A 25,290-nucleotide genomic window follows, 5' to 3' on the forward strand; every position below is an offset into this window, starting at 1 on the left:
CAGGAACTAGGTTGTTCAGCACAGAAAGTCCTACCAAGGCAACCCTTGCAGGACAGCTGGCAAGGGGTGCCCACTTGAGGCGGAAACAGCCATTTATTAAAGTCAGAAAACACATGATTTTAAGTCAGCCAGCTAATCCCGGCCATAAGTCAAGCAGAGGCACAGATAAAAGTTCCTCATAAAGATGCCATTTCCAACCTTGTCTAAAATGAGTGAAAGGTAGAAAGTGACACCTCCGTAACACATGAAGCTTGCATGTCTCGGGCACAACCGACTTGGGGAGACCCCTGACCACTCCTCAACGTCAGTGCCCAACCACTGCAAGAGTCCCTCTCCAAGTATCTACTTCTTGAATGTAGCAATTTAATTCAACAAACCTCTGGGCTATCCACAACGTGCCAAACGCAACCTTAGAATCTCCTTCCCTTCTCCAATTGAGGAAGCTCAGAGAACAAGGTCACTCCTGAGAGAAACCAAACACCAATCTCCACTACAGTCCTGGGAACTCATTAGTCTCATTAAGCACTACTTTCTTAAGAAACAACAAGGTAATACAGAGTAAAGTTCTAGACAGATTTGGGGTTCAATTCTCACTCCACCTCTCCTTAATTAGGTTTAACCCTGGGTAAATTATTTAACCTTTCTATGCCTCAGTTTCTTCATCTAGAAAGTGGGAGTTCTATGATGGATTCACCTTGGCCTTTTGTGAGAACCTGGCACTCAGTGACCTTGGGTCATCCAGAAAGACAGTAGGCTCTGCACCTCTAGATTCTAGACTCTCCTGGGACCCAAACCCCTCCCTTCACTCTTCCTCCTAGACCCAAAAGCAAGACAGGTCTCACCAAAGCAAAGAGAGTGTGACCTTCCAGATGCCCATAAGACTTGTTTCCAGCTCTAGGTCATAGGTCAAACTTTCAAGGTATACTCTCTGCCCTTTTGACTTGTTCTCTCTGGCTTGTTCAGACAAGCAAGGGCAACACAGTTTAGTCTGTCCCTACTTTCAAATGGCTTTCTGCAGCCAAACTGACTAACCCTAAGGAGAATCTACTGAATCAACCTGCCTTCCCTCCACAGCCATGGTCACAAATGGGCAGGAAACTTTTTACAGGCAGAGAGATTTTGGGACTGAAAGTGAGGGATTCTGCACTGTCTAATACATCTTTCTGACCCCCAATACCAACTGTCTTTTTAAAAGTTTTCTCTTCCTCCCCACACCCCAGTTTTTTTTTTTTTTTTTTTCCTCCAGAAAAATGATCCCAGACAAGCCCCTAAACTAAGAGGTGTGCTCTGGGTGCGTTACCTTAGGAAACTGCTCTGCAGGTCCAACCACCAGCAAAATGGTGGGTCTCTTTTCCGTGGCCTCAGCCCTTCCGTCTTGTTTCCCAAAAAAGCTTGCCATCTGGTCGCCCCGAGCAGGAGCCTGGGTGCCTCTGGCTTCCCGATCGGTGCCCTCTCTGGACTCCTGGCACCCAGCCCTAGAAAAAAAGCTAGACAGAAACTGCCACAGCATCTGCAGCATCCCAGCTTCCTCCAAACACCACGAGGGTGACCGTCCACTTGGAGGGATGTGACCACAATACCAAGGGTCTCTGGCTACACAGCTGCTCAGAGGACTCGCCTGGGGAGTGCTCAGGCGGGAAGCTCTGCATGCAGGGGCTGTTTCCTGCTGTTTCAAATTCACTAGCACTGCTGTCGTGCCTGGCCTGAGAAGTAGCTCACTCTGAAGGAACCTCCTAGGCTGCTGGCAATAAGGAGAGCAGCTGGTCTTCTTCGGTAAAACTCACTTCTACAGGTGGCCAGTGATCAAAGGTTTAGCTTTAAAAAAAAAAAAAGAAAGAAAAAAAGAAAAAAAAGAAAGAAAACGGTGGTGGGCAGGAGAAAGCACTATCCAAGCAGACCTCTGGGGGCAAAAGCAACTTGGAGCTCGCAGTCATTCAGCCTCCTGCGCTCATCCCCCAAGCCCTGGCCGCCCATCCAGCCTGCAACCTCACTGCAGCAGGGCCCGGCCAATCACCTCTGCCGACACTACCAAGTTCATTATCCCACCAGCACCAGTCCTCCAATCACAGGCGGCGGATTTCCTGCCTGCAGCCCGGCAAGTCCGCAGGGAGGTGCAGACGCAAGATCCAGATGAGGTTCATCTTGCAGAATCCACCCGGAGCCGGCTCAGCGGCTGCCGCAACTTCCCACTCTGCTCCCCCTGGGCTGCAGGATGGCGGTCACCACGTTCAACGTGATCAAGAGTCCTCGCCAACACTCCTCGTTCCACTCTCGAGTTTTCTCCAACCCAGGCATGCCACAATGCACACCACACCACAGCTACTTATCCCCTGTCAGCTTCTAGACCACAGCGGCTCACTGTCGGGACCAGGTCGCAGACTGAGTCTAAGCACTGAAATGGGTAAATGATCACAAGTAAGGGAATTCACCTTTGATCATTTTAGTTTACCAGCAGACAAATGGAGTGACCACTACCATCATCTCTCAGAGGTGTGACCCTTTGATGGGTTCACAACATTATTCTAAAGACACGAATGTGAGGGCTGGGGAGATACTCAGCTGGTAGAGTGCTTGCCTTGCAAGCACAAGGCCCCGAGTTCAATCCCCAGTACCACAAAAAAAAAAAAAAAAAAAAAAAAAGAACAACCTACTAAAGACACGAATGTGAAAAAAGTTAAGTGAACTTTGTTGGGGAGAGTCCAGGGCACTCTGCCCTCACCCACAGCTGTAAGGGTATACATATGAAGAGCAATTTAGTGCCAGTTCCCAACACCCCAAAAGCTTCAACCCGGGCTGGGGATCTAGCTCAGTTGGTAGAGTGTTTGCCTTGCAAGCACAAGGCCCTGGGTTCGATCCTCAGCACCGCAAAAAAAAAAAAAACTTCAACCCCAGGAACCCCACTTTCCCACTTTTAGGAATTTATCCTGTAGATATATCTGAGAAATCATATATATATATATATATATACATACACATACATACAATGAAAGGTTTTTTGGTAACCTTGTTTATAACAGCACAAGTTTGAAAACAGCTTTTTTTTTTTTTGGTAGTATCGAGGATTGATTGGATCCAGGGGTGTGCTACCTCTGAGTCATATCCCCTTAAACTTGTGAACATCCTCCTGCCTCAGCCTCTCGAATGGCTGGGAACACAGGCGTGTGCCACCAAGCCCAGCACAACTTCGTTTTAAAAAGGGGATGGTACATAAATCAGAGTGCACCCATACAGAGGAACCCTGCACAGATGCTAAAAGAGTACCACAATTCTTACAACACATGTGCCATTAAGGGATGATCTGAAAATGACAGACAGGGCTTCTCAATGCTTTGAAAACGCAGGTGCCCAGATCAGCTGCCTCGCCCTGGATAAACAGGACGACTTGGATTAGGAGCAGTTTTGCATGCTGACTAGATGTAGTCTTTGGAGCCAAACCCTGGGTTCAAACGACCATGACAGTGTGATCTCCGTTGAGTTACTCTAGCCCTCTATGCCTCGCTACTCTTATGTGCAAAAAGGGGAGAGTGACGGAACCATTTTGTTACTTCACAGAACTGGCCAAAGACTAAATTAGCTAATACACAAAGCTCTCAGAACAGTACACAGAACACTCAGTAACTGGTAGATAGTTTATTGCTGAAATGAAGAAAACAGTGCTGCTGTGAATTCTCACTCACCAACAGTAAGAAAAATCCCTTCTTCAGTAGGTTAGTGGCTTTTAACGGAAAGGACTTCTCCATACCATTCCAGCCAGGGAGGAGTACTAGGGACATTCACCTTCCTGCCCTTGACAAGAAGCCCAGACAAAACATAAAACAATGTCTTCAGGCCACTGGACCACAGGCAAGGAAGGGCAGTGCTTTCTGAGAAATGCTCATGATGAGGCCAGCCCCAGCTTCCTGCCTGGAATTTCCGGGCTTCTGAGCAGAGGGGGGAGCCCAGGACAGTTAGTTTGCAGGGTAGGGCACTGAAGAGGACACAGCTGCAGAGAGAGAGTTCTAGTGAGCAGCCCAGGGTCCTCCTGGGGTCACTGGTATGAGGAAGCCACCATCCATATCACAGGGCTAGAGACACTTCCTGTTCCCACCAGCTGACTGGAACGCTTCAAAATATAGGAAGGTGCAGGAAGGCCACTCACAGGATTCTGCCTCTGTAGTGAACCAAAACCAGCTAGGCCACTCCTCCATACTGGGACTGAGCCCCAGTGCACTACCACTTAGCCACATCCCCAGCCCACCCTACTTTTTATTTTGAGACAGGGTCTCGCTAAGTTGCCGAGGCTGGCCTCAAACTTGAGATCCTCCTGCTTCAGCCTCCCAACCCCTATTCTTGTCCCACGAATCAAAGCAAGTCCTGGAAAAGTCAAATTGTTTCCAAGTAACCGTACCCAGAATAAAGCTCAAGAGTATTTATAGGAATACAAAAATGTCCAGCACTCAACAAAGTAAAATCCAGTAAAAAATGAACAGGAATGCAAAGAAGCAGGAAAGTGCAACTCATAACAAGAGTAGAAATCAATCTGCTGAAGCTGGCCCAGAAATGACAGGTATGATAGAATTAGTGCAGATATTCAAAGTTTATATGATTGTAATTCACTGTGCTCAAGAAGCTAAAAAGAAGGCTGGGTTGTATCCCATTTATGTACAATAAATCTAAATAAATAAATTTAAAATAAAAAAGATGGCTGGGAATGTGGTTCAGTGGTAGTGTTTGCCTGACATGCGTGAGGTCCTAGGTTAGATTCCAACACTGCAAAATACAAATAGAGATAAATAGATAAAAGCAGCAGCTAAAGAAAAATTTCCAAGCATGTCACACAGGCCCTGCAGGCCTAAAGAGACTCTGAAGGAAAACTGCAGTGTCTGATGGTTTTGACAATAATGAACTTAAGGACAGCAAAAGAAACATTCCAAAATGAAACAGAAATGAAAAAAATAAATAAATCTCAGAGCACTGTGCTGTGGGACGACACCAAACAGACTAATATGCCTGTAACTGGAGTCCTGGAAGGTGGGACTGAAAAACATTTAGAGAACACCAACACCCCCCACCGCCAAATCTATTGAAAACCGCAAACATGCTCAACAAACATCCAAAGAAATTGATCAAGCACATCACAACTAATGTCTAACAGCCAAGATAACAAGGAAATCTTTAAAACTGTCAGAGGGGGAAAAAAGATCCATCACACACAGAGGAACAAGCTGAGAAAACAGCTCAGTCAGCCCAGAATTCCACGCCCAAAAGCCTTTTTCACATATACAAAAGCTGAAGGGCTCTGTCAGCATGATCAGATTTGTGTGACAAGAGATGTTGAAGAAAGTACTTTAGGTATAAGGAAGATGAGAGCAGATAAAATCTGGACAAAGAGGGGCATGGTGGCTCAGAGGCTGAGGCTCCAGGAAACTTAGGCCCTAAGCAACTCAGTGAGACCCTGTCTCTAAATAAAATCCAAAAAAGGGCTGGAGGTGTGGCTCAGTGGTTGAGTGCCCCTGAGTTCAATCTCCAGAACAGCAAAGCAAAACAACAAAACAAACCAACCCAGGGGGAAAAAAAGCAGTAGAAATGGTAACTATGTGGGTGAATAAAAAGGGCTTTTTTCTCACATAAATATCTTTAAAATATAAGTGACTGTTTAAAGTAAAAATAAACCAATACATTTTGAGTTCCTAATGCAGGTTGACATGTAGGAAACCGCAGCATGCCAGGGTGCAGCGGTGCACACCTGTTACCCAGCCACTCTGGGGCAAGAAGACCAAAGGTTCAAGGCCAGCCTGGGCAACTTAGACGCGCTGTCTTAAGACTTTAAAAAGGGGACTTGGTAGCTCAGTGGTAGAGCACTGCTTGGCTAGCATGCTAATGGCCCAGGGTTCAGTCTACTCCACCACCAAAACAAACAAACAAAAAACAACAACAACAACAAAAAAACAGAAATAGAACCAACAGCAAAGGCTGAGAGGCGGGAAGGGCAAGTACAGTCACCCCTCAGTATCCCAGGCGGGTTCTAGAACGCACCTTCCCACGATGTCCACAGACACGACTCATGAAGCAGCATGACCTTTGCACAGGTCCTCCCGTGTACTTTATCTGGGTGCTGGGGATTGAACCCAGGGGTGTTTTACCACTGCGCTACATGTCCTTTGTTATTTTTAGAGACAGGGTCTCACTATGTTGCCAAAGCTGGCCTCAAATTTGTGAGCTGGTCTCTCAAATCTTTGAGATTACAGGGTGTGTCACTGTGCCAGGCGTGTGTATCTTCAGTCAACTCTAGACTGCTTATAATATCCAACAGGATGGAAGCATATTACAGTGTTACACTGTACTATGGAATAAGGAGGTGGGAAAAACTGTACTGTTCAGTGCACACACTGGTTCCCCCCGATGTTTCCAATCCATGGTTGGTTGAATCCACAAATGTGGAACCCTTGGATAGAGGGCTGACTGTACACCACTAAGATGCTGCAACCATGTGGAGTGGTGCCATGCCATCTGGGTAGGCTGCGGCAGATGAATGATCTGTACTATAATCCCTACAGCAACATCAGAGGGAGCAGTGTCAGGGCTAGCGAGTAAGTCACAGGAGAGGTGAAGAGGAACAACACACAATGCTCAGCTGACCAACAGACAAAGGAGGGGAAGGGGAATAGAGACCGATGGGACAGGAGACAGCGAGACGACAGGTCCAAAGTACAGTGGATTCCATTTATTTATTTTGAGACAGGGGTCTCACTATGTTGAACAGGCTGGTCTCAAACTCCTGCCTCAGCCTCCAGAGTGCTGGGACTGACTACCCCTGTGACCACCACACCCAGCTGACAGTAGCATTTTAACAGCCCTCAGTACCCCCTGTCAATAACTGATAGAACAAGTGGACAGAAATCAGTAAAGACACAGAAGTCTCGAACAACCCTAATAACCAACTTGACCTGACAGCATTTATAGAACATGCCATTAACAGTAGATACACCTTTTTTCAAGTGCACTTGGAACATATTCTGGTCCATAAAAGCAGTCTCAAAATTTTTGTTTTGTTTATTTTATATTTTGTGTACTGAGGAGTGAATCCAGAGCTACGTCTCCAGCCCTTTTTATTTTAACACAGGGTCTGGCCAAGTCGTTGAGGCCAGTCTTGAACTTCAATCCTTCTGCCTTAGCCTCCTGAGTTGCTGGGATTAAGGCATGTTCCACAGCACCCAACTAAATTTTATAGATTTAAAAGAATTCAACTCATACAAAATATGTTCTCTGACCACAGTGGAATTAAATTAGAAATCAGTGACAGAATGATATCTGGAAAATACCTAAATATTTGGAAACTAAACACAATTCTCAATAACTCATATGTCAAAGAAGAAATCAAAAGAGAAATCAGGAAGTATCTTGAATGGTATGAAAGCACGACATACTATCAAATGCAGCCAAAGAAGTCCTTATAAGGAAGAGCTACATCAGAAAAGAAAGACAAAGTGACCTCAGCTTCCACCTTTTTTTTTTTTTTGTGGTGCTGGGGATGGAACCCAGGGCCTCCTGCATGCTAGGCAAGCCCTTTGCCACTGAGCTACATCCCCAGGCCCCTTACTTTCCACTCTAAGTCAGAAATAATAACAAATTAAATAAATGAGATAAGGGACAAGATCATGCTTTATTTATCCTAAAATCTCCTTGACCAGCAGTAGAAACAATAAATGGAAATATGTTTGACTGCATATTTTGCCAATGTTTGTTAAAACACTTCAGCCAGGCCCAGTGACACAGGCCTATACTCCCAGCTACCAGGGAGGCTGAGGTAGAAAGATCCCAAGTTTGAGGACAGCCTAGGCAACTTACTGAGAACCTCTTTCAAAATTAAAAAAGAGGGCTGGGGATATCTCAGTATAGAGTGCCCCTGGGTTCAATCCCCAGTACCGCCAAAACAAAGCACTTTTTCCCGTGTTTTAATTTCCCCAGGGGTTCATGCAGTGTATTTCCTGTGCCACAGCAGCACCTAAACTAGCACTATCTGGTAGGTCAGTTTCTTTTGGGTTACATGCCAATTACTTCAATAATACAACTCTAATCACACTTAGATCATGGGAATGAGGGACCACCACATCCAGGGGCAGAGCTGGCAAGTGGAACTCTACAACACTTGAACCTGGCCAAGATGACGGTAATCGGCAACAGTGACCCACTCTGGAATCTAGAAACAAACGTAATGGATTGCGGTGTGTCACAAGATTTCCGATATTTTTCGGAAGAAAAAAGTTCTAATGGAATAGGCCTGCAGTGAGAAGTACTCAACTGACTTATTCCACTGTGTGCACCACCCAAGGGGCAACTGCAGGAGTCCTCCCTCAGCGGTCGCCAAGCCTCACCATCGACTTGTCCAACAACCTACCACCTATCTCAGAACCACTGACAGTCAGGCGAGATACAGCCCCCTGAGTCTAAGGGGAGACTTTTGTTTTTTGAGGTGCTGGGGATGGAGCCCAGGGCCTCCCACGTACTGGGCAAGAGCTCTATCACCGAGCTACATCCCCAGACTCTTTAATCTTTTATTCTGAAACAGGCTCTCCCTAAGACTCAGGCTGGACTTGAACTTGTGACCCTCCTGCCTCGGCTTCTTGAGTGGCTGGGGTACAGGTCTGTGCCACCACGCCCATCTAGCTACTAACATTTTTAAATTGAAAAATGAAGCCAGGTTTTATTTGACAGCAAGCCAGGCTGATTTGGCTGATTTGATAATGAGGGCTGCTCTGCCAAAGAGGCCACAGGAAGGTCCTGTTCCATCATTTGAGTGAGTCAACCTGCAGCTCTAAGGTTTCGCTCAAACCCCAAAGCCAAACCAACAACAAAAATGTTTAAGGCACATGTACAAAATGTGTAAGGAGATATACTGTTTTAAAAAATTCGTTTAGAGTGATACAGGAGGCAAAAAAACTTAGAAGAATCTTTTATATATTGATATATAGTCATGATTTACTGTTTCTGAGGCACAACTGTAGCAGTCTCTGCTGAAGTGAATCCACCCATTAATTTAACTGTAATTTATCATAATTTCTCTCTTTTCTGTTCCTAAGTTGCAAGTTTTCAATTCTGTGGATTAACATTCAAATATGATTTCAAAGTTAGCATAAGTGGTATATTTGTTGCTCAAATTAAGTTTTCATAGGTGCTTTACATCTGGGACAATGGGACAAAAGAGATGCCGAGTTCCCATGCCTGGCCACACTATGGCAGCAGGAGTTTCGGGATGTCAGCTGGGTTATTAAACCACCTCCTGCCCGTGACTCAGTCCTCAGTTAGAGAATCAGGAGGAGCCAGGCTCTTGCCCCATTGACACAAATGAAAATAAGGTACCAAAGATGACAAAATGCAATGACGGAAAAACTGGACTCCCCAATCTACTTCCATCTTAATAAATTAAACCAGAATATCTAGCTTTGGCAAAAACTAGAAAAACAAAAAAAACACTCCTGTAACTGTGGAGAACAAGCAGTCTACAAACAATCTCTTGGATGGCCTGTTTACACCTGGTGCAAAGCCAGTTCCTATCTAGGTACCAAGGCCAAGGTCAAGGCTTTTTTTTTTTATTTTTTTTAAAAACAGTGATGCCTTTTTCTCTTCTCTGAAGCAAAGTCAGAGGTGTACACAATTTACCCAATATTAAGTGCAAGATTCTAAGACAGAAAATGTAAATTAAGTTCTGCAGAAGGAGGAGTCTGCATAGCAATGTAGCTTTTCTGTTCCTACGGGCATATGACTCTCCTTCAGATGAGATATGATGTGCCAAGTGTAAGGAGAAGAAGGTGGGTATGAACTGAGGCCAACATGTAAAAACCCAACTGCCTAAAAGGATCAAAAACTTATGCAAGTTGGGTGCAGTAGTGCACACCTGCAGTCACAGAGACTTAAGAGACTGAGTCAGGAGGATCCCAGGTCAGACTGGGCAACTTAGTGTCTCAACCCTGTCTCAAAACAAAAAATGGCTGGGGATGTAGCTCAGTGACAGAGCACTCGCCTAAGTGTGTGTGAAGTCCTGGGCTCAATCCCCAGCATCTATGTGTTTTCAGCTTTTTTTTTTTTTCTTAATATTTTTTTAGTTGTAAATGGACACAATGCCTTTTATTTATTTACTTTATGTGGTGCTATAGATCAAACCCAGTGTGTCACACATGCAAGGCAAGTGCTCTACCACTGAGCTACAGCCCCAGCCCTGTTTTCAACTTCTTAAAAGTGACTTCAGGGCTGGGAGAGGTGGTGCAAGCCTGTAATCCCAGCAGCTTGGGAGGCTGAGACAGGAGGATCTCAAGTTCAAAGCCAGCCTCAGCAATGGTGAGGTGCCAAGCAACTCAGTGAGACTGTCTCTAGATAAAATACAAAATAGGGCTGGGAATATGGCTTAGTGGTCATGCCCCTGAGTTCAATCCCCAGTACCAAAAAAAAAAAAAAGAAATTTAACTACAGAACTACTTAATTTACCTCCCTGAATTTACCTCCCTGATCCTATTTTTCCTTTTATAGGTTAGAGAGGAAGGGACTCCAACAAACAAAAGAATACAACCAAAATGTGAATGAAAACAAAAAAAAAAAAAAAAAAAAAAAAATGAACTGTGTCTCAGTGCATAGCTATGGGGAACCACAGGCACCTTGTCCTTCTTCCAACGTCCCCCACAATGCCTTTGTAGGAATCTAACTTCTCTGGTCTACAAAATATGAGGACTGAACTGGATACACTTTGAAAATGTTCTAGTTCCAACATCCTGTGGGTTCACACCCTAATCTAAAGGCGCTAGCCGTAGTGACAGCAGGGCTTCACGTGTGGGACGGGCAAGGACCACAAGTCGATTAAGGTGGGCACAGTAGCTGTCTTTGACAGTCAGTTGTGTTACGACTACAGCTGAGGGTTTAGTAGTTGCTTACTCCTGGGGATGTAGAAGGCCCTCTGGGCTGGGTGCAGTCGCGCATGCCTCCATCCCAGTGCCAAGCGAGGCAGAGGCAGGAGGATCGAAAGTTCCAGGGAGCCTGGACAACTCAGCGGAGACGCTGTCCCCAAAATGAAAAGGGCTGGGGTGTAGCTCAGTATTAAAGCACCCTGGGTTCAATCCCCAGTACCGAAATAATAATAATAATAATAAAGCATCCTCTGGGGATGGGGCTGTGGCTTAGTGTTAGAGCACTTGTCTGGCGTGAGGGAGGCCCTGGGTTCCATCCCCAGCAGGGCAAAAAAACAAAACTGCCCTCTCCCAGATTATTTTTCCCACCACTGGCATTTCAGTGGCTTTTGGGTTTTCTCACAGCTTTGGTCCCATTAGATGAGTCCAATCATACTTGGTGGGGGCCAGGGTTGGGGGGAAGTGTTGGAGCAGGGCGGGGGGCAAGGCCAGGAGCAATGGGACAGCAGCTGCCACCGCCTTTTCCCATTGTCCCTGAAGAGAATGAGGCCTGACTCACCTCCTGCTTCCTGGAAAACCCAGCCAAGAATGCAAAGCAGACAGGAAGCTCCTTCTGGCCTTTGTCATTCATTTATTTAAAGGAAAATGTATCTTTATGATAACTTTTTTTCAGGTGTTGTGCCAGGTCTTTTACATCCCATATTTAGTAACAGGACCCCTGTCCTTGGAGTTATTGCTTCCTGCCTGCCCTCAGGGGCCTTAATATGCTGAGCTGGAGAAGGCACAGATATGTCTAGGTCATAAACCGAAAAGAGATGTTGCGTTTTAAGGACAAGTACCCACAGCCGTGGGAGGAAGGAGGCAGGGTGGCTCAGGGACACTGGGCAGAGTCAGTCCTGGGTTCTAGTTCTCTCCTGGCCTTCAACCAACCCAACCTCTGGGCCTCACTCCCACTTCTGCAAAAGAATACTGGCTAGTGAGATATTATCCACTTGAAGTTCTATTTTCCCAAGTTCAAAGTCAACTCCACATTTGAGGAAAGATCCTCCGTGGCTTATGTGATAACATCAAGGCTTGCAAGGTCAAGGCTGTGAGGCCCATCTTTGTTCCAGGAAAAGTTTGGACCAATGACATCCATTTGTGTAAACAGAGTGACTCTCCTACTTCAAGGTTTTAGAATTTCTTTCCTGTTTTCATCTTCCCACAGACCACGGCCCTCTCCAAAGTGCTCCAGGTTGCAGATGTGAGAAGTGCCCTCCCTGGGCGCCCCATCCTGTGACCCTCACATCACCAAGGCGCCTAGACTCTGCCCTCCCTTCCTTCCATCCTTCGCTGAGGGTCATGGTAGATGATTCTGACCAATTCTGAGCATCTTATCCTCAAAGACTCAAAGGGGGAAAATTTACCTGGAAGTGAACACCTATGTATCAGACACTGTACTAGGCTCTTTTATATTTTTATTTATTTATTTTGCAGTTTTGAGGCTTGAACCCAGGAGTACTCTACCACCAAGCTACATCCTAGTGCTTTTTATTTTTTACTTTGAGACAGGGTCTCACTAAGTCTCCCAGTCTGGCCTTGACTTGTGATCTTCCTGCTTCAGAGCCAAGTTGCTGGGATTGTTGTGCCTGGTTTCTTGATACGCTTTTATTTGATCCATACAAACACCTTATGAAGTTGAGTATTCACACCACCATAATGTGTCTAATAAGAAAAGTAAGACCTTGAGGGGGTGAGTCACAGCTAGTAAACAAGTAGCCAAGGAACTTTTAAACTAAGATCACATACCATACAATCACCCACTTAAAGTGCACAACTCAGTTGGGCGTGGTGGCGCACGTCTATAATCTCAGTGACTTGGGAGGCTGAGGCTGGAGGATTGCAAATTTGAGGCCAGCCTCAGCAATTTAATGAGACTTTGTCTCAAAAATAAAAAGGACTGGGCATATAAGTCAATGGTAATGTACCCTGGGGTTCAATCCTCAGTACCAAAAAAAAAAAAAAAAAAAAAGAATAAAAGAGTTAGGGGTATAGCTTGGTGGTACCCCTGGGTTCAATCCCCAGTGCTGAAAAATAAACAAAGTATACAATTCAGTGGTTTTTGGTATTTTCACAGATATATGCAACCAACACTATGGCAAACTTGGGAACATTAGCATCACCTCAAAAAGAATTTCCAGCAACTCCAGAGGCTGAGGCAGGATAACGCAAGTTCAAAGCCAGCCTCAGCAATTTAGAGGCTGTAAGCAACTTAGCAATACCCTGTCTCAAAATAAAATTTAAAAAATAAATAAAAAGGGATGGAAATGTGACACAGTGGTTAAGCACAGTGGTTAAGAGGGTTCAATCCCTCTATCAAAAAAAAAGGTCCCACAGCCCTTGGCTCCTTACTATCTCTCCATAGTAAGATCACCTTACTATCTCTCCATGTCCCTTTCCAACTGCCCCATCTGGACTTTCACATAGGTGGATCATAAAATGCAAGCTCTTTTGTTGCTTGGCTTCTTTTTCCCACTACAGTCTCACAAAGTGAGTACTATTAAATCCCAGGGAGCCGCAAAAGGTATGGAGAGCGTATAACTTCGAGTGTCCACGATACCACCTGTTTTTAGCAGCAGCAGATCATAGAAAAATAGCAGGCTTTCAGATTCTAATGGGGCCCCTGGATCACTTTTCTGTGTTGCCTCTAAAGATACACTCAGGGCACATGAGTAGCAGACACAGTATTTCAGATAAAGAACCAACAATGATCCCAGTAAGGCCCACAACGGAATGGGCTGACCATCCCTGAAGGATGCCACAAGAGGGACGATTTTACTTGGGGTGACTAGGAGAAACAGGGGAACACATCAATTCCAGGTTCTAGTAAGAACTGTTTAAAAATAAAGTCTGTGCAGATACCGTGCCATGAGACTAGTCCTGCATAAAAACTGCTTTGCTGATTTCATCCCACAGTTGTATTTATGTATGTATGTGTGTGTGTGTGTGTGTGTGTGTGCATTTTTTTTTTTTTTTGGGTGGTACTGGGGATTAAACCCAGGACCTTGTGCATGACAGGCAAGCACTCTACCAACTGAGCAATATCTCCAGCCCACATGGTTGTATTTAGATGGATCAGAAATGAATACCAGCAAAGTACACCTGCCTCGTTCCCCTGTGATCTCTGTGAGACTTCAACAATTAATGACTCTGAACATCAAAGGAATTTATCTGGCTGAAGCTTCAGACTGAAAGGACACTGATATATTCTTACTTATTACTTGGTTTTGGGATCAGGATAGCTGCCTCTACCTTTCCAAATATCATCTTTCTATTTATTTATTTTTTTCAGTGCTGGGGAGTGAACCCAGGGGTGCTCCGACTCTGAGCTATTTCTAATTTATTTATTTAGGTACTAGGGACTAAACCCAAGGCACTTAACCACTGAGCCACATCCCCAGCCTTTATTTTTGGTGTGTGTGTGGGGGGGGGGGGGACCCTTTTTTGAGACATGGCCTCGCCAGGTTGCTCAGGCTAGGTTTGAACTTGCAATCCTCCTGCCTCTGCCTTCTGAGCCTCTGGGATTATAGGTGTGTGTGTGGTTCTAAATTTTATTTTGAGATATAAGTTTCACTAAATTGCCAAGGCTGGCCTCATACCTGGGATCCTTCTGCCTCAACCTCCTAAGTAGCTGGGAATACAGGCATGGGACACCATGCCTGATTTCATTTTAAAATTTATCTTCTAGTTGGCTCCATAATCATGACTTTGAGCCAGGAACCAATTTTGCAACAATATAACATAATCAATTGAACAAAGGAGCTCCATCCAATCTGTAAACAGCATTGTTCATGTTGCCTTGCCCTTTTCCATGAAAAGGGCTCTTTCCCTCTACAGACCATCTTATCTAAGGGGGCCTGTTTTGGGTAAATATCCTCACCACAAATGGCCACACATGAAAAAGGTATAGAGTTCAATAGCACTGTCTGGTGAAGCAACACCAAGTTGCCATTAACGATCTTCCCTTCTATTATCTCAAGGCAGCAGGATTGCCTCATGTGTACATTGCTGGGGTCAAGGAGAGAAACAGGGAAGGGCAGGTATCATTCTGTGATAGGGGAAGCACTGGCATTCCGAAACATACTTTGGAAACAAAAGCTGTGGTTTTCAATGCCTTTCTCAGGCTTAGGGTGAAGTGTGAGGCAAACAGAAACAACTGGAAGTTAAAGAAGAGAGGAGCAGCAATCAGGTGGTTCCACTCCTTTTCTGGTCTCATGATTTTTTAGGTTTTTTTCACTATGCTTTTGTTTTGTGGCCTTGGGGATTGAACTCAGGGACCCTCTACCACTGAGCTACCTCCCCACAGCCTTTTAAAATTTTTATTTTGAGGCAAGGTCTAAGTTGCAGAGACTGGCCTTGAATTTGCAATCCTCTTGCCTCAGCCTCCTGAGTCGCTGGGACTATAGACACTTGACTGAGCCCATCATCATCTCTTTGAATGGTTGTTCCTTCCCTTGTCAAATGAGGGTAGAATCATTTTACTGCCTTATGTGGAGCTCGGGCTAGATGGTGTGCATCCAAGTCTTACCAAACTTAGCACAGCATTGTGTAGAATGTTCACCTGTATTAAATACCAACCCCTTGTGAGAGCCCACAAGTCTTGGCTAGGGAGACAACTGTTTACATGTAACACTGCTTGCTTACTTCCTCTAATTGGCTGAGTTCTAACCTATGTTTAAAATTTGTTTTAAGACAAAGATTTAGTTTGGTCACATGAAAATGCCCAAAATAGTCAATGCTATAATTAGCTCCAGCAGAGCTGCATTTCAAAGTCACTACCGTTGTTGTCATCTTTTTTTCTTTCTTTAATAAACCCTTTTTTTTTTTTTTCTTGGTCCCAGGACAAGCTTCTTACTTACATGCCCTTTACAAAGAAAATTTCCCTGGCTGGCTGCCATGAGATTCTCTGCCCCATTTCCATTTTAAGTAATTTTTCTCTGTCCCAGCCTCTTCTGCAACAAAGGCAGACCATGAAACTTGCTGGTTTATTTTTAAGGAAAACTTGACCCCAGGCTGTTACAAGCTAGCAGGAGGCTTTGTGGAATCACATAGCCTGGGTTCATTTACCCATCACCCACTGATAAGCACTCACAGCTGACTCTGGTGCAAACCCTGGATGATCTCAGACTGGTCTCACTTGGGTCATAGGAAGCAGCTTCCAATGTGTAGTTTTTTCGACACCTGTTCCCATGGCAATACCTATTCCGATGGCAAAGACCAATTTTTAACCAAAGGGCCTCCAAATTCTCTTTCACTCCCTTCCAGTTCTGCAAAACTGTAGCAATGCCTTTTCTATAAGCAGCTAATACTAAAGATAATTTAACAGGAAGTGGCACAGGGGTACATGAGGCAGGGTATCTTCCTATTCCTCAGTTTTTTACAAAATGGCAGATATTTTTCCTTAATACTTAAAAATATTTTCCATGGGACTACCTCGTGCTCCTTTACAGGTAATAAACCAATCAAATGAATCATTTCTAATCTCTCTTAAAGCTGTATAACAATTTAGCTTGTTCAAAAGCCAAGAGTTGTGGAAATCAAGTCCACACTAAACCTCTCAAAAGAATAAAAAAGGTGTGGTGGCACCTGCCTGTAATCCCAGTTACTGGGGTGGGTGAGGGCAGGAGGATCCCAAGTTCACCAGACTCAGCAATTCAGTAAGACTGTCTCAAAATAAAAAATAAAAAGGGCTGGGAACGTAGCTCAGGGGTACAGCAACCCTGGTTCAATCTTTAATACCACAAAAGAATAAAGGTTTTCTTTTAGACTGGGAAGAATGATCACTTTCTCCTTATTTGCCCTTAGGCAGATTCACTTCCAAAAATATGGATTAGGATCAATATCAGTTGTGCCATGAACAGCCAGAACACTGTGACTCCTGTTGAGCCACCACACTTGGTGTAAACACAAAATACACCTGCAGCCAGATGTCCTCTATGTGCCTGGCAGCACATGCCAGGTAAGCAGGTTCATAAGAATAGAAAGGTTCACCCGGGCCCAGATCTTCTCAGGCCCTCGGGCATACAGCCTCCCAGTTTAGCCACCCTATTTTTTCAGGTAATTTACTCAATTGATTTTTTTTTTTTTTTTAATCTCCAGCCAGCAACACTATTTTGTGTAAAACTGACTTAAGGGAGAAAAAAATGTAAAACTTGTGTCTTCTCAGAACTCAAAAAAAAAAATTTGTCTCTTGGACTTACCTATCTCTTGGATTTAACCGAGGAGTCTATGCTGCAGTGTTACCCTTGGTCTTCCCAAGATGATCCTAAGTAGGTTAAATACCCTGGATGTTGATCCAAGATTATCTTGGACATGAGTTAAAAACACCTTATGTACACCTACTAGATCAACAAATTGGCTTAATTTACTGGCATTTTACCAGATTTTCTTCATACTTGACTGTAAGGTTCTCAAATTGTTGTTTGTACAAACAGACCAAACTAACTTTGAAAAGAAACAGATTACTAGATAAAATACTCATCAGTCCTACTCCAGTTGTAAATCAGGTTAAGCCACAAAAACTGAAAAATTTGGGAAGGTCTGACTACAGAGTCAAACTGAAAAACATCATGAGACAGAGGGAAGAAAAAGATATTGCTCCAGGCTTCTTATACAGAAAGGACAGCAAGCCTCTGGCCTTGTCTACACCATCTCTGCCAAGGGCCCGCTCCCTTCTCAGCTAAACCACCTTTTCACGTTTAGCAAGCATTTGCCCCCAGATTCTTTCATTCCATGCACACTCCCAACTGTGCCAAGGATCAAGATCCAAGTTCGGGATAAGCAGTGAGGATGCCTAAACCACGAGACCTGTCAGTCCTCACCACCCACATCCACACAGATCTGCCTGAAACCCCAGTTCCCATTTTTTTCCAGACTCCCACATGCTTCTGAGAGGAACCAGATCAGGCCCACGGTGGCATGGAAACAAGAAGGGGAAAGGCGAGAAGGGGTGCGCTCCTGGAGACGGACGGATGACCGCGCTAAGGGGAGTGTCAAGCTGGGCCTCCTTGAGATCAGGAGGTGACACAGGCACACTCCTGAGACTCAGCCTTCTACTTCTGGGGAACGCCCCGGGCCGGAAGGGGCTTTTCGCTTATCAGAAGGCCCGGAGGTGCCCACGACGAGTCTTTCTCCCTAACCCAAGCACCTGTGGAAGAGCTCCACTCCCTCCAGGGCATCAATGGGCGTCCATCTGTCAGTCAGGGGGGACTATCCTGCAACACTAGGGGTCCTGCCCAGACCAAGGGACCGTATACCCAGACTACTTCCCAGTTCCCAAGGCTGCCAGAGAAGCCTGGACGTTCAGACGTGTCCCCAGCAGCCAGAATTGTCACCCGGACCTCCCGTGCGCTCTCCCCTCGCCCGCGCGGACGGCGCACGCCGCTCACCCGGAGCTCGACCTCGGTGCGGTGTAGTCCCAGGCGCCGCAACCCCACTGCCAGGTCGTTGACACACAGGCCGCCGTCGCGGTTGACGTCGAGCGTCTGGAAGAGGCTCCACAGGCGCAGCCGGTGGTCCGGGCCCCCGCAGACGGCGCCGCCGCACGGGTCCCCCACGGACGCCGGCGACGAGGCAGACGAGGCGGCGGAGGCGGCGTCCGGCGGCGGGGAGGCCACGCAGCGGCACAACACACTGCTCACCATCGGGCGCGAGGCAGGGGCGACGGGCGCCGGGCGGGGGCGGCAAGCCGGCGGGGACTGCACCGAAGCACGCCGGGTTTCCTCGTACCCCGAGCGCGGGCTGAGAAGCCGGCAAGCAGGCGGGAGGGGCCGCTTCCGGGAGCCCCGCCCAACCGAGCGCCTCTGTGGTGGCCACGCCTCCAGGGGCGCCGCGGGCCAGTCACAGGTCCAGACGGCAGCCCGGAGGAGGTCCGAGAGGCGGAGCCTTCCCAGAGGACTGCCTGGCCAATGGAGAGGGCGAAGCCACCCCGCTCCGCCTAGGGACGATTCAAACTGAGGGAGGCAGGTATTGGCTGAGCCAGGCCGGAAAGGAAATCACGCAGCGATAGGCAGAAGTCCTGTGATTGACAGGCGAAAGGTCCCGTGTTCAATTTTCATTGAGAAACGCTGGTTAGACTGCAGAATTGTAAGGATGGGAGGAGCGGTCACGTACGGAGAGATCGTAACCTGCGGAGGGAAATAGGATCTGTGTGAGAGCAGTTGTGAACTGAAGTTACAAGCAGAGTTTTCGCCCTCGAGTGGAATTAATTAATTGGCCAACGGTTCAAAGTCTAAAGCACTGAGCATCCTCAGGAGGTCGAGTTTTAGTAGTATAATTCCCTAAACCACCAATAAAATAACTGAGCTTAACGGCGTAATAGTCGTAATACTAACAATTGAACGACAGAATGGTTTTCCAATGGACGTGAATAAAAGCTAGGTGGGCGGAGTGCTCTGGACGACAGACACACCCTTAGACCAATGATTCCAATAAGTAGGCGTGCCCTTCAGCTGAATGACAGACCTAAAGAACCTAAAGATCGACTCGATATTCGAGCCGCGACCAACCAGGAGGGCGGGCTACCCTAGAGAAGCGCTGAGGGGCGGGAAGAAGAAAAGTGGGCGGATCTCCGCATGCCCCGGCGGAAGAGGCAGATTCAGGAAGCCATTACGCAGCTGGCTGGCAGCGGCCGGGCCGGTCGGTGCGGGGCCCTACGCATTTTGCGTAGCGAGGGGGGTTACCTAAGGCCTGGTGCTTGGCCTTGAGCAAGCCCGGCCTATCCCCTGCAGGGGGAGGGGGTGGGTAAGGGGAGAGGCTGAGGAAGAAGAGAAGGGAAATTGGGGCAGTAGAAGACATTATAATTTCTTTAAAAAGAGGGGAGAGGAGAGGCCATGGCTGTCCCAGCCAAGAAGAGAAAGATGAACTTCTCAGAGAGGGAGGTGGAAATCATCGTGGAGGAGCTGGAGCTGAAGAAGCACCTGCTAGTGAACCACTTCAACGCTGGGGTCCCTCTAGCCGCCAAGAGTGCGGCCTGGCATGGCATTCTGAGAAGGGTCAATGCCGTGGCCACCTGCCGCAGGGAGCTGCCCGAGGTCAAGAAGAAGTGGTCTGACCTCAAAACCGAGGTCCGTCGCAAGGTTGCCCAGGTCCGGGCCGCTGTGGAGGGTGGCGAGGCCCCAGGGCCCACTGAGGAAGATGGAGCTGGTGGGCCTGGGACAGGCGGTGGCAGTGCTGGCAGTGGTCCAGCTGTTGCTCCTGTACTGCTGACCCCCATGCAACAACGCATCTGCAACCTGCTGGGTGAGGCCACCATCATCAGTCTGCCCAGTTCCACAGAGATCCACCCAGTGGCCCTTGGACCCGCGGCCACTGCAGCCGCAGCTACGGTCACCCTGACACAGAGTGAGTGACCTCCCGTGCCCAGTTCATTTGTGCATAAATGGGAAAGGCCAGCAAACACTGGGGCAGCCTGGAGAAAGTTGGCTGCCAAGGGTCAGAGGTTAGGTGGGATGTTGGAAGACCATGAAACCTTCCAAGTACTTTCCGGACAGAAGTACGTCTGTTTTCTTTGGGACTGCGGTAGCATGTGGTTTGGCATTCTCATTAGTTGATTAGCTCTCTACTGTGTGGCCACCATTTGTGTCTGTGACTTGTCTCCACTTTCAGAACTGTGTGGTCATTGAAGACAGACTGTATATGCCCACAGGACTTATCACAGGCCCTGGCACATAGCAGGCAACCAGGATCCACTTGGGGAATAAACTACCCAAGGGAGACATCCATTCTGGATAGACATTCTGTTTTCCATGTGGTGAATGTTCCTTGGGCACCACTCAGGAACCTCCTGGTTCTGCTGCTAATCTAACTCATTCATTCATTGAACATTAGCACTTAGTCTATGCCAAACCCTGTGCTGGGTACCAGGATTACTAGGGCATTTGAAATACAGGCCACTTATTTTCTAGTAGGGCAGGTAAGACCCATATCTAAGTAACTTCACTCTTGGGTAGGAAAACCCAAGGACTCAAAAGGAAGGGGGCTTCCCGGTGGGGTGGGGACACACAGTTGATGTTGGAATTGAAAGGTGGAGAAGATTGACCCTCCCACATGTATGGAGGCCCAGACAACTAGCTAGGATCCCTTCACGGGCTCTCAGCTATGAGTGACAACAGAATTAACTTGAATCAGGTTTTGTAGTTCAGATAAGGGTTTGTGCCTGTGACTGTGAACTCTGCTTGTTATGGGCTCTGAACTGTAGCAACCAGTGATTCTCAGTTGCGCTTGGTGGACTTGGGTGTATGTGTGGGTGCCACACCCCTGCAACATCATATTCCTCAGGTATATATTGAGGTGGGGAAAAGGGGCGCAAACACTGATCTAAATCAGATGCTGTTCTAGAACAGTAAAGAAGTTTAGGTATCCCATGGACCAAGGTGATCAGATAGGGAAACATACTGGGCACTTCAGCTACTACTGTCTGGTTCCCCATTCCCACCCCCTTTTCTGCTTGACCACAGGAAACTTGGAAGTCAAGAAAACATAAAGGGAGATAGGGCCAGTGCACCTGCAAGCAACTGTGTAGAAAGTACCCTCAAGATGCCTGCTGTGTGTGGGCACTTCAGGAAGCATGTGACCCTGCCTCCTGAGGTGCCTTATTAGCTAGAAGCAGCCCAGAGCCCTTATTGTGAGCATGCTGGACTCCAGGGTTGGGGAGACCTGGGTTTGCTTTCTGGCTCTGCTGAATGAGCTGGGTGATTTAGGTAAGTCACACCATATTCAAATCTATTTCCTCTCTGAAAATGAAGGTGACAGTGTCTACATTAGCATACAGAAAGCTTCTGAGTACAAAGCGCCTGGTACCTACTTAGTAGGTACTCTGAATTTTTTGCTAGTATTTTTATTGGCAACTTTGCTTTTGCCAGATCCAGGACTGCCCTTTGGCTACCAGTAGATTAAGATCCTGAACCCCTTAGAGTCTGGATTAGACATGAATAGCTGTAAATCCAGGAGAGGCCTGAATTCCCTTTCATCTCCATCCAAGGGAGGGCTTAATGGCCTCCTCCCCACCCTGCATGGCCAGCTGCATTTCTTTCAGAACGTGATCTTCCTCTGCTTTGGCTTTCTTCCCTGCAGTCCCCACAGAAACCACCTATCACACGCTGGAGGAGGGAGTGGTGGAGTACTGCACGGCTGAGGCTCCCCCGCCCCTGCCAGCTGAGGCCCCCATGGAGATGATGGCCCAGCACACAGACACGTCTGTCAAGCCACAGGCCCTCAAGAGCCGCATCGCCCTCAACTCTGCCAAGCTGATCCAGGAGCAGCGGGTCACCAATCTGCACGTGAAGGAGATTGCTCAGCACCTAGAGCAGCAGAACGACCTGTTGCAGATGATCCGCCGATCCCAGGAGGTGCAAGCCTGTGCCCAGGAGCGCCAGGCCCAGGCCATGGAGGGCACCCAGGCAGCCCTGAGTGTCCTCATCCAGGTCCTCCGGCCCATGATTAAAGATTTCCGCCGCTACTTGCAGAGCAACACGCCCAACCCAACCCCTGCTTCTGACCCTGGACAGGTGGCCCAGAATGGACAGCCAGACAGCGTCATTCAGTGAGGGCTGGGGTCCAGCCAGCCTTCTGCCAGGATCGGATGAAACCTCCGGGGTCTTGTAAGTGGCTTCTGTGATTGTCTTTGGGCAGGCAACTTGGACAGCTCCTTCTCTGATAGACATTTGGGGGTCCACTGTTTGGAGAATGAAGGAGACTGAAGAGAAACTTGTCGGGTTCTGGGACCCAAGCTCCCTTATGCCCACCACTGGAGCTGCCTTGCTCAGATCCAGAAGATTGGCTAGCTGGGGGGTCACATGTCCTAGTGATGGGACATGTGTTTTCATGAACCAGGGCTTGGGACATGACCCAGACGCTGTCTAGGACAACTGTAAGGAAATATCAGTTCTCTCAATGGGGGCCATAGCACAGCCAGCCGGGGATCTGTACTGAGCTGCCCCACACAAGTGCCATACTTTTGAGTACGATTGCTTCAGTGGTGCTGGCAATAGGGCAATAACATCTCCTCCCTTGGAGGCAGCTTGACTGAGCCTGAGGAGGAAACCCCACCTCTTTCCCTTTCGCACTAGGCCTCAGTTCTCAGGGGACTCTCCTTACTGCTGCCCCACCCCCCATCCCACCCCAGACACAGAACCAGCCTCGGTAGTGTCCTGGGATGCCTCTGCAGTAAGCCAGCGTGCAACCAGCCCAGCTCAGGAATGCTGAAGTGGCCTGGATGGGTTGGCCACTCTCTGGTCTTCCAGGGCATCTCTGGGAAGCCCTTTGGTGGTTTGTCCGAGAGCCTTTGACTCAGGTCAGGCTTTGGGTGCTGTCACTTTTAGAGAAAGCAAACTGGTGGCCATCCTACCATGGAGGGATTGAGGCTGGTCATTAGCTTTCTTCAAGCCAGTTGTATTTATTCTGTATGCTGTATGAACCCCTCCTGGGAAGACCTCCAAGAGGGCAGCCCTGGGGCCACACCTGTGCTCCTTTCCTCTCTGAAGACCACATTTCCAAAATTGGGTGCAGAAAAAACCACCCCGCTCAGAATCCCAGCCTGGACTCTTTTCTCTTACCGCGCTTAACACCAGTGCCTCGTGTTTTTGCGAGACTCCCTCTGACCGCGAGTGAGTCTGAAGCCTCGACTGACCTTGAATGTAAAAGGTGGGAGAGGTGAAGCCGACCTAACAAGCGCAGCCCTTTCAATACTGCGCCCCGTAAGAGCACGCAGCGGAGGCTGAAGGAGGTGCTGTTCCTTTGGCTTCGCCACCGAGACGTTTGCCAGGATCTTATCCAGGTGGCCGTTGTCTGTTTCATTTTCAGACTCACCATGGATGTCCCAGGCCCTCACGGTCTTCCCTGAGTCATTTCCCAAGTTTGCCATTTTGCTGCTGGTACCTGGGCCGCACGTGACCGATGGTCACAGCCTGAGACTCTAGATCTCAGCTAAACAAGTGGCCGCGCTGCCTTTCCAGGCATGTACGTTTAGAATTGCTCAGCCCCACCGTTGTGACCGCAGGGAGATGGCCCCGAAGACTGTCTTGCTGTCACCTTCTCTGTGGAGGCATGGCAGCTACAGGGAGGTGGAGCCGGTGGGCCCAGGAGGGAGTTAGTGGAAGAAAGACCCTCCTCAGAGTGGCTAGAAGGCAGCAGCCCTTCACTGACTGGAGCCTGATGGCCCCAGCAGGTACCTGCAAAGACTTGCTAAGGATTGGCGACTTGGTTTGGTGTTTCTCTAGGGTTGGAAATCTGAGCCAATATCACATCTGTTCCATTTGGGTAGAAGAAGGAAGCCTGGATCACTTAAACTGACTTGCTCTGTCCAGGTCATAATTTTAAATTAAAGAAATACCGCTTTTTTGTATGCATATCTCTGTGTCTTTATTGGCTATATATAGAAGAGAGCAAGGACTGACAACTATGACCCACAGGCCAAATTTGGCCTACCACCTATTTTTGTAAAAAAAGTTTATTGGAACACAGACACACCTATTCATTTATAAATCTATGACTGTTTTTATGCTGTAATAGCAGAGTTGAGTAGCTGTAACAGAGACATCTGGCCCGCAAAACCAAAAGTATTTATTGTTCCCTGACTCTTTACAGAAAAAGTCTGCCTATTCCTGGGTTAGGGCAGTGTTCCAAACCTGGGAGGAGAATGACTAGTCCCTGTCTTACCCATAGTCTAGGATAGACTCCTAGGGATGGAGCCCTTGCTGCTGCTTAGTGCACACAGGTCTCTAAGTGCTCCCAAGGCTTCCTGAAAGCAGCGAGAACTCTGGATTCAAGATTGGAATGCAGATCCTGCTCCAAAGAGGGCTGGTTCTCAGGACTTGCTGCTGAACAGGTGAGAAGTCTAGGAAGCAGGAAGACTCATTTAAGTAAGATTGACCTTCATGCTGGATCTCGGCCTTCCTGGACATAGTTATTCTAACCAGTATTTAATAATAATAAAAACCAACAACGGTTGGACCTCTACTTGTCCAGGCCTTAAAACTAATGTGTCATCGACTCCTTACAACAGTTCCAGAAAGTAACTAACTGCTAATATTGTCCTCAGTTTACAGATGGGGACACTAAGTATCAGAGAAGTCAAATGATTTGCCTAAAGCCACAAAGCTATCTGGTTCCCCAGCGTGACCCATGCTTTTAGCCGCTGTTTACTATTAACTACTCTGGCCTTGCTACCAGTGAGACTTGACTTCACTGGAAGATGATTTGAGCTTGATCTTGGGAAATTTCTATGTCAAGTGAGGCCTCCCTTGCTCCCCATAGCTCTGGATTTACTCATATTTAAGGGGGAAGAGAGAATGACAGCATTGAACCCACCATACCATGTTGGAGTTGGGAGAGAACTGTCACTTCAATTGGGGTGATTTGGACTATGGTGTAGCCCAAT

The 25,290-nt window shown here is 47.4% G+C and overlaps 2 protein-coding genes across 5 annotated transcripts in view; one reads left to right on the forward strand and one right to left on the reverse strand.

Moving 5' to 3' along the window:
• Slc25a25 (solute carrier family 25 member 25) overlaps positions 1-18,660 on the reverse strand; it is a 32,315-nt gene extending 13,655 nt beyond the window's left edge. Inside the window, exon 1 of one of the 4 annotated variants that reach the window (XM_047524823.1) lies at positions 18,302-18,660. In XM_047524823.1, the coding sequence (XP_047380779.1) occupies positions 18,302-18,556 (255 nt within the window). In that variant the 5' untranslated portion in view covers positions 18,557-18,660. Of the gene's footprint in view, positions 1-1,300; positions 1,742-18,301 lie in introns of those variants that run through there. The other 3 variants (XM_047524824.1, XM_047524825.1, XM_047524826.1) reach the window with 3 other exon arrangements.
• A 944-nt stretch (positions 18,661-19,604) lies between these two features.
• On the forward strand, positions 19,605-24,302 carry Naif1 (nuclear apoptosis inducing factor 1). The gene is made up of 2 exons (XM_047524808.1): positions 19,605-20,255; positions 21,987-24,302. The coding sequence occupies exons 1-2, from the start codon at positions 19,745-19,747 to the stop codon at positions 22,457-22,459; spliced, it is 984 nt and encodes a 327-aa protein (XP_047380764.1). The 5' UTR covers positions 19,605-19,744; the 3' UTR covers positions 22,460-24,302.
• Positions 24,303-25,290: the final 988 nt, after the last annotated feature.

This window comes from Sciurus carolinensis, chromosome 14 (genome assembly GCF_902686445.1).
Source record: "Sciurus carolinensis chromosome 14, mSciCar1.2, whole genome shotgun sequence".
NCBI classification, from domain to species: domain Eukaryota; kingdom Metazoa; phylum Chordata; class Mammalia; order Rodentia; family Sciuridae; genus Sciurus; species Sciurus carolinensis.

Excerpts from the sequence above, each read along its gene's own strand:
- Naif1 (XM_047524808.1), top strand. The coding sequence starts at position 19,745 with ATGGCTGTCCCAGCCAAGAAGAGAAAGATGAACTTCTCAGAGAGGGAG. Across the intron at positions 20,256-21,986 it reads TACGGTCACCCTGACACAGA|TCCCCACAGAAACCACCTAT; the intron begins GTGAGTGACCTC and ends TCTTCCCTGCAG.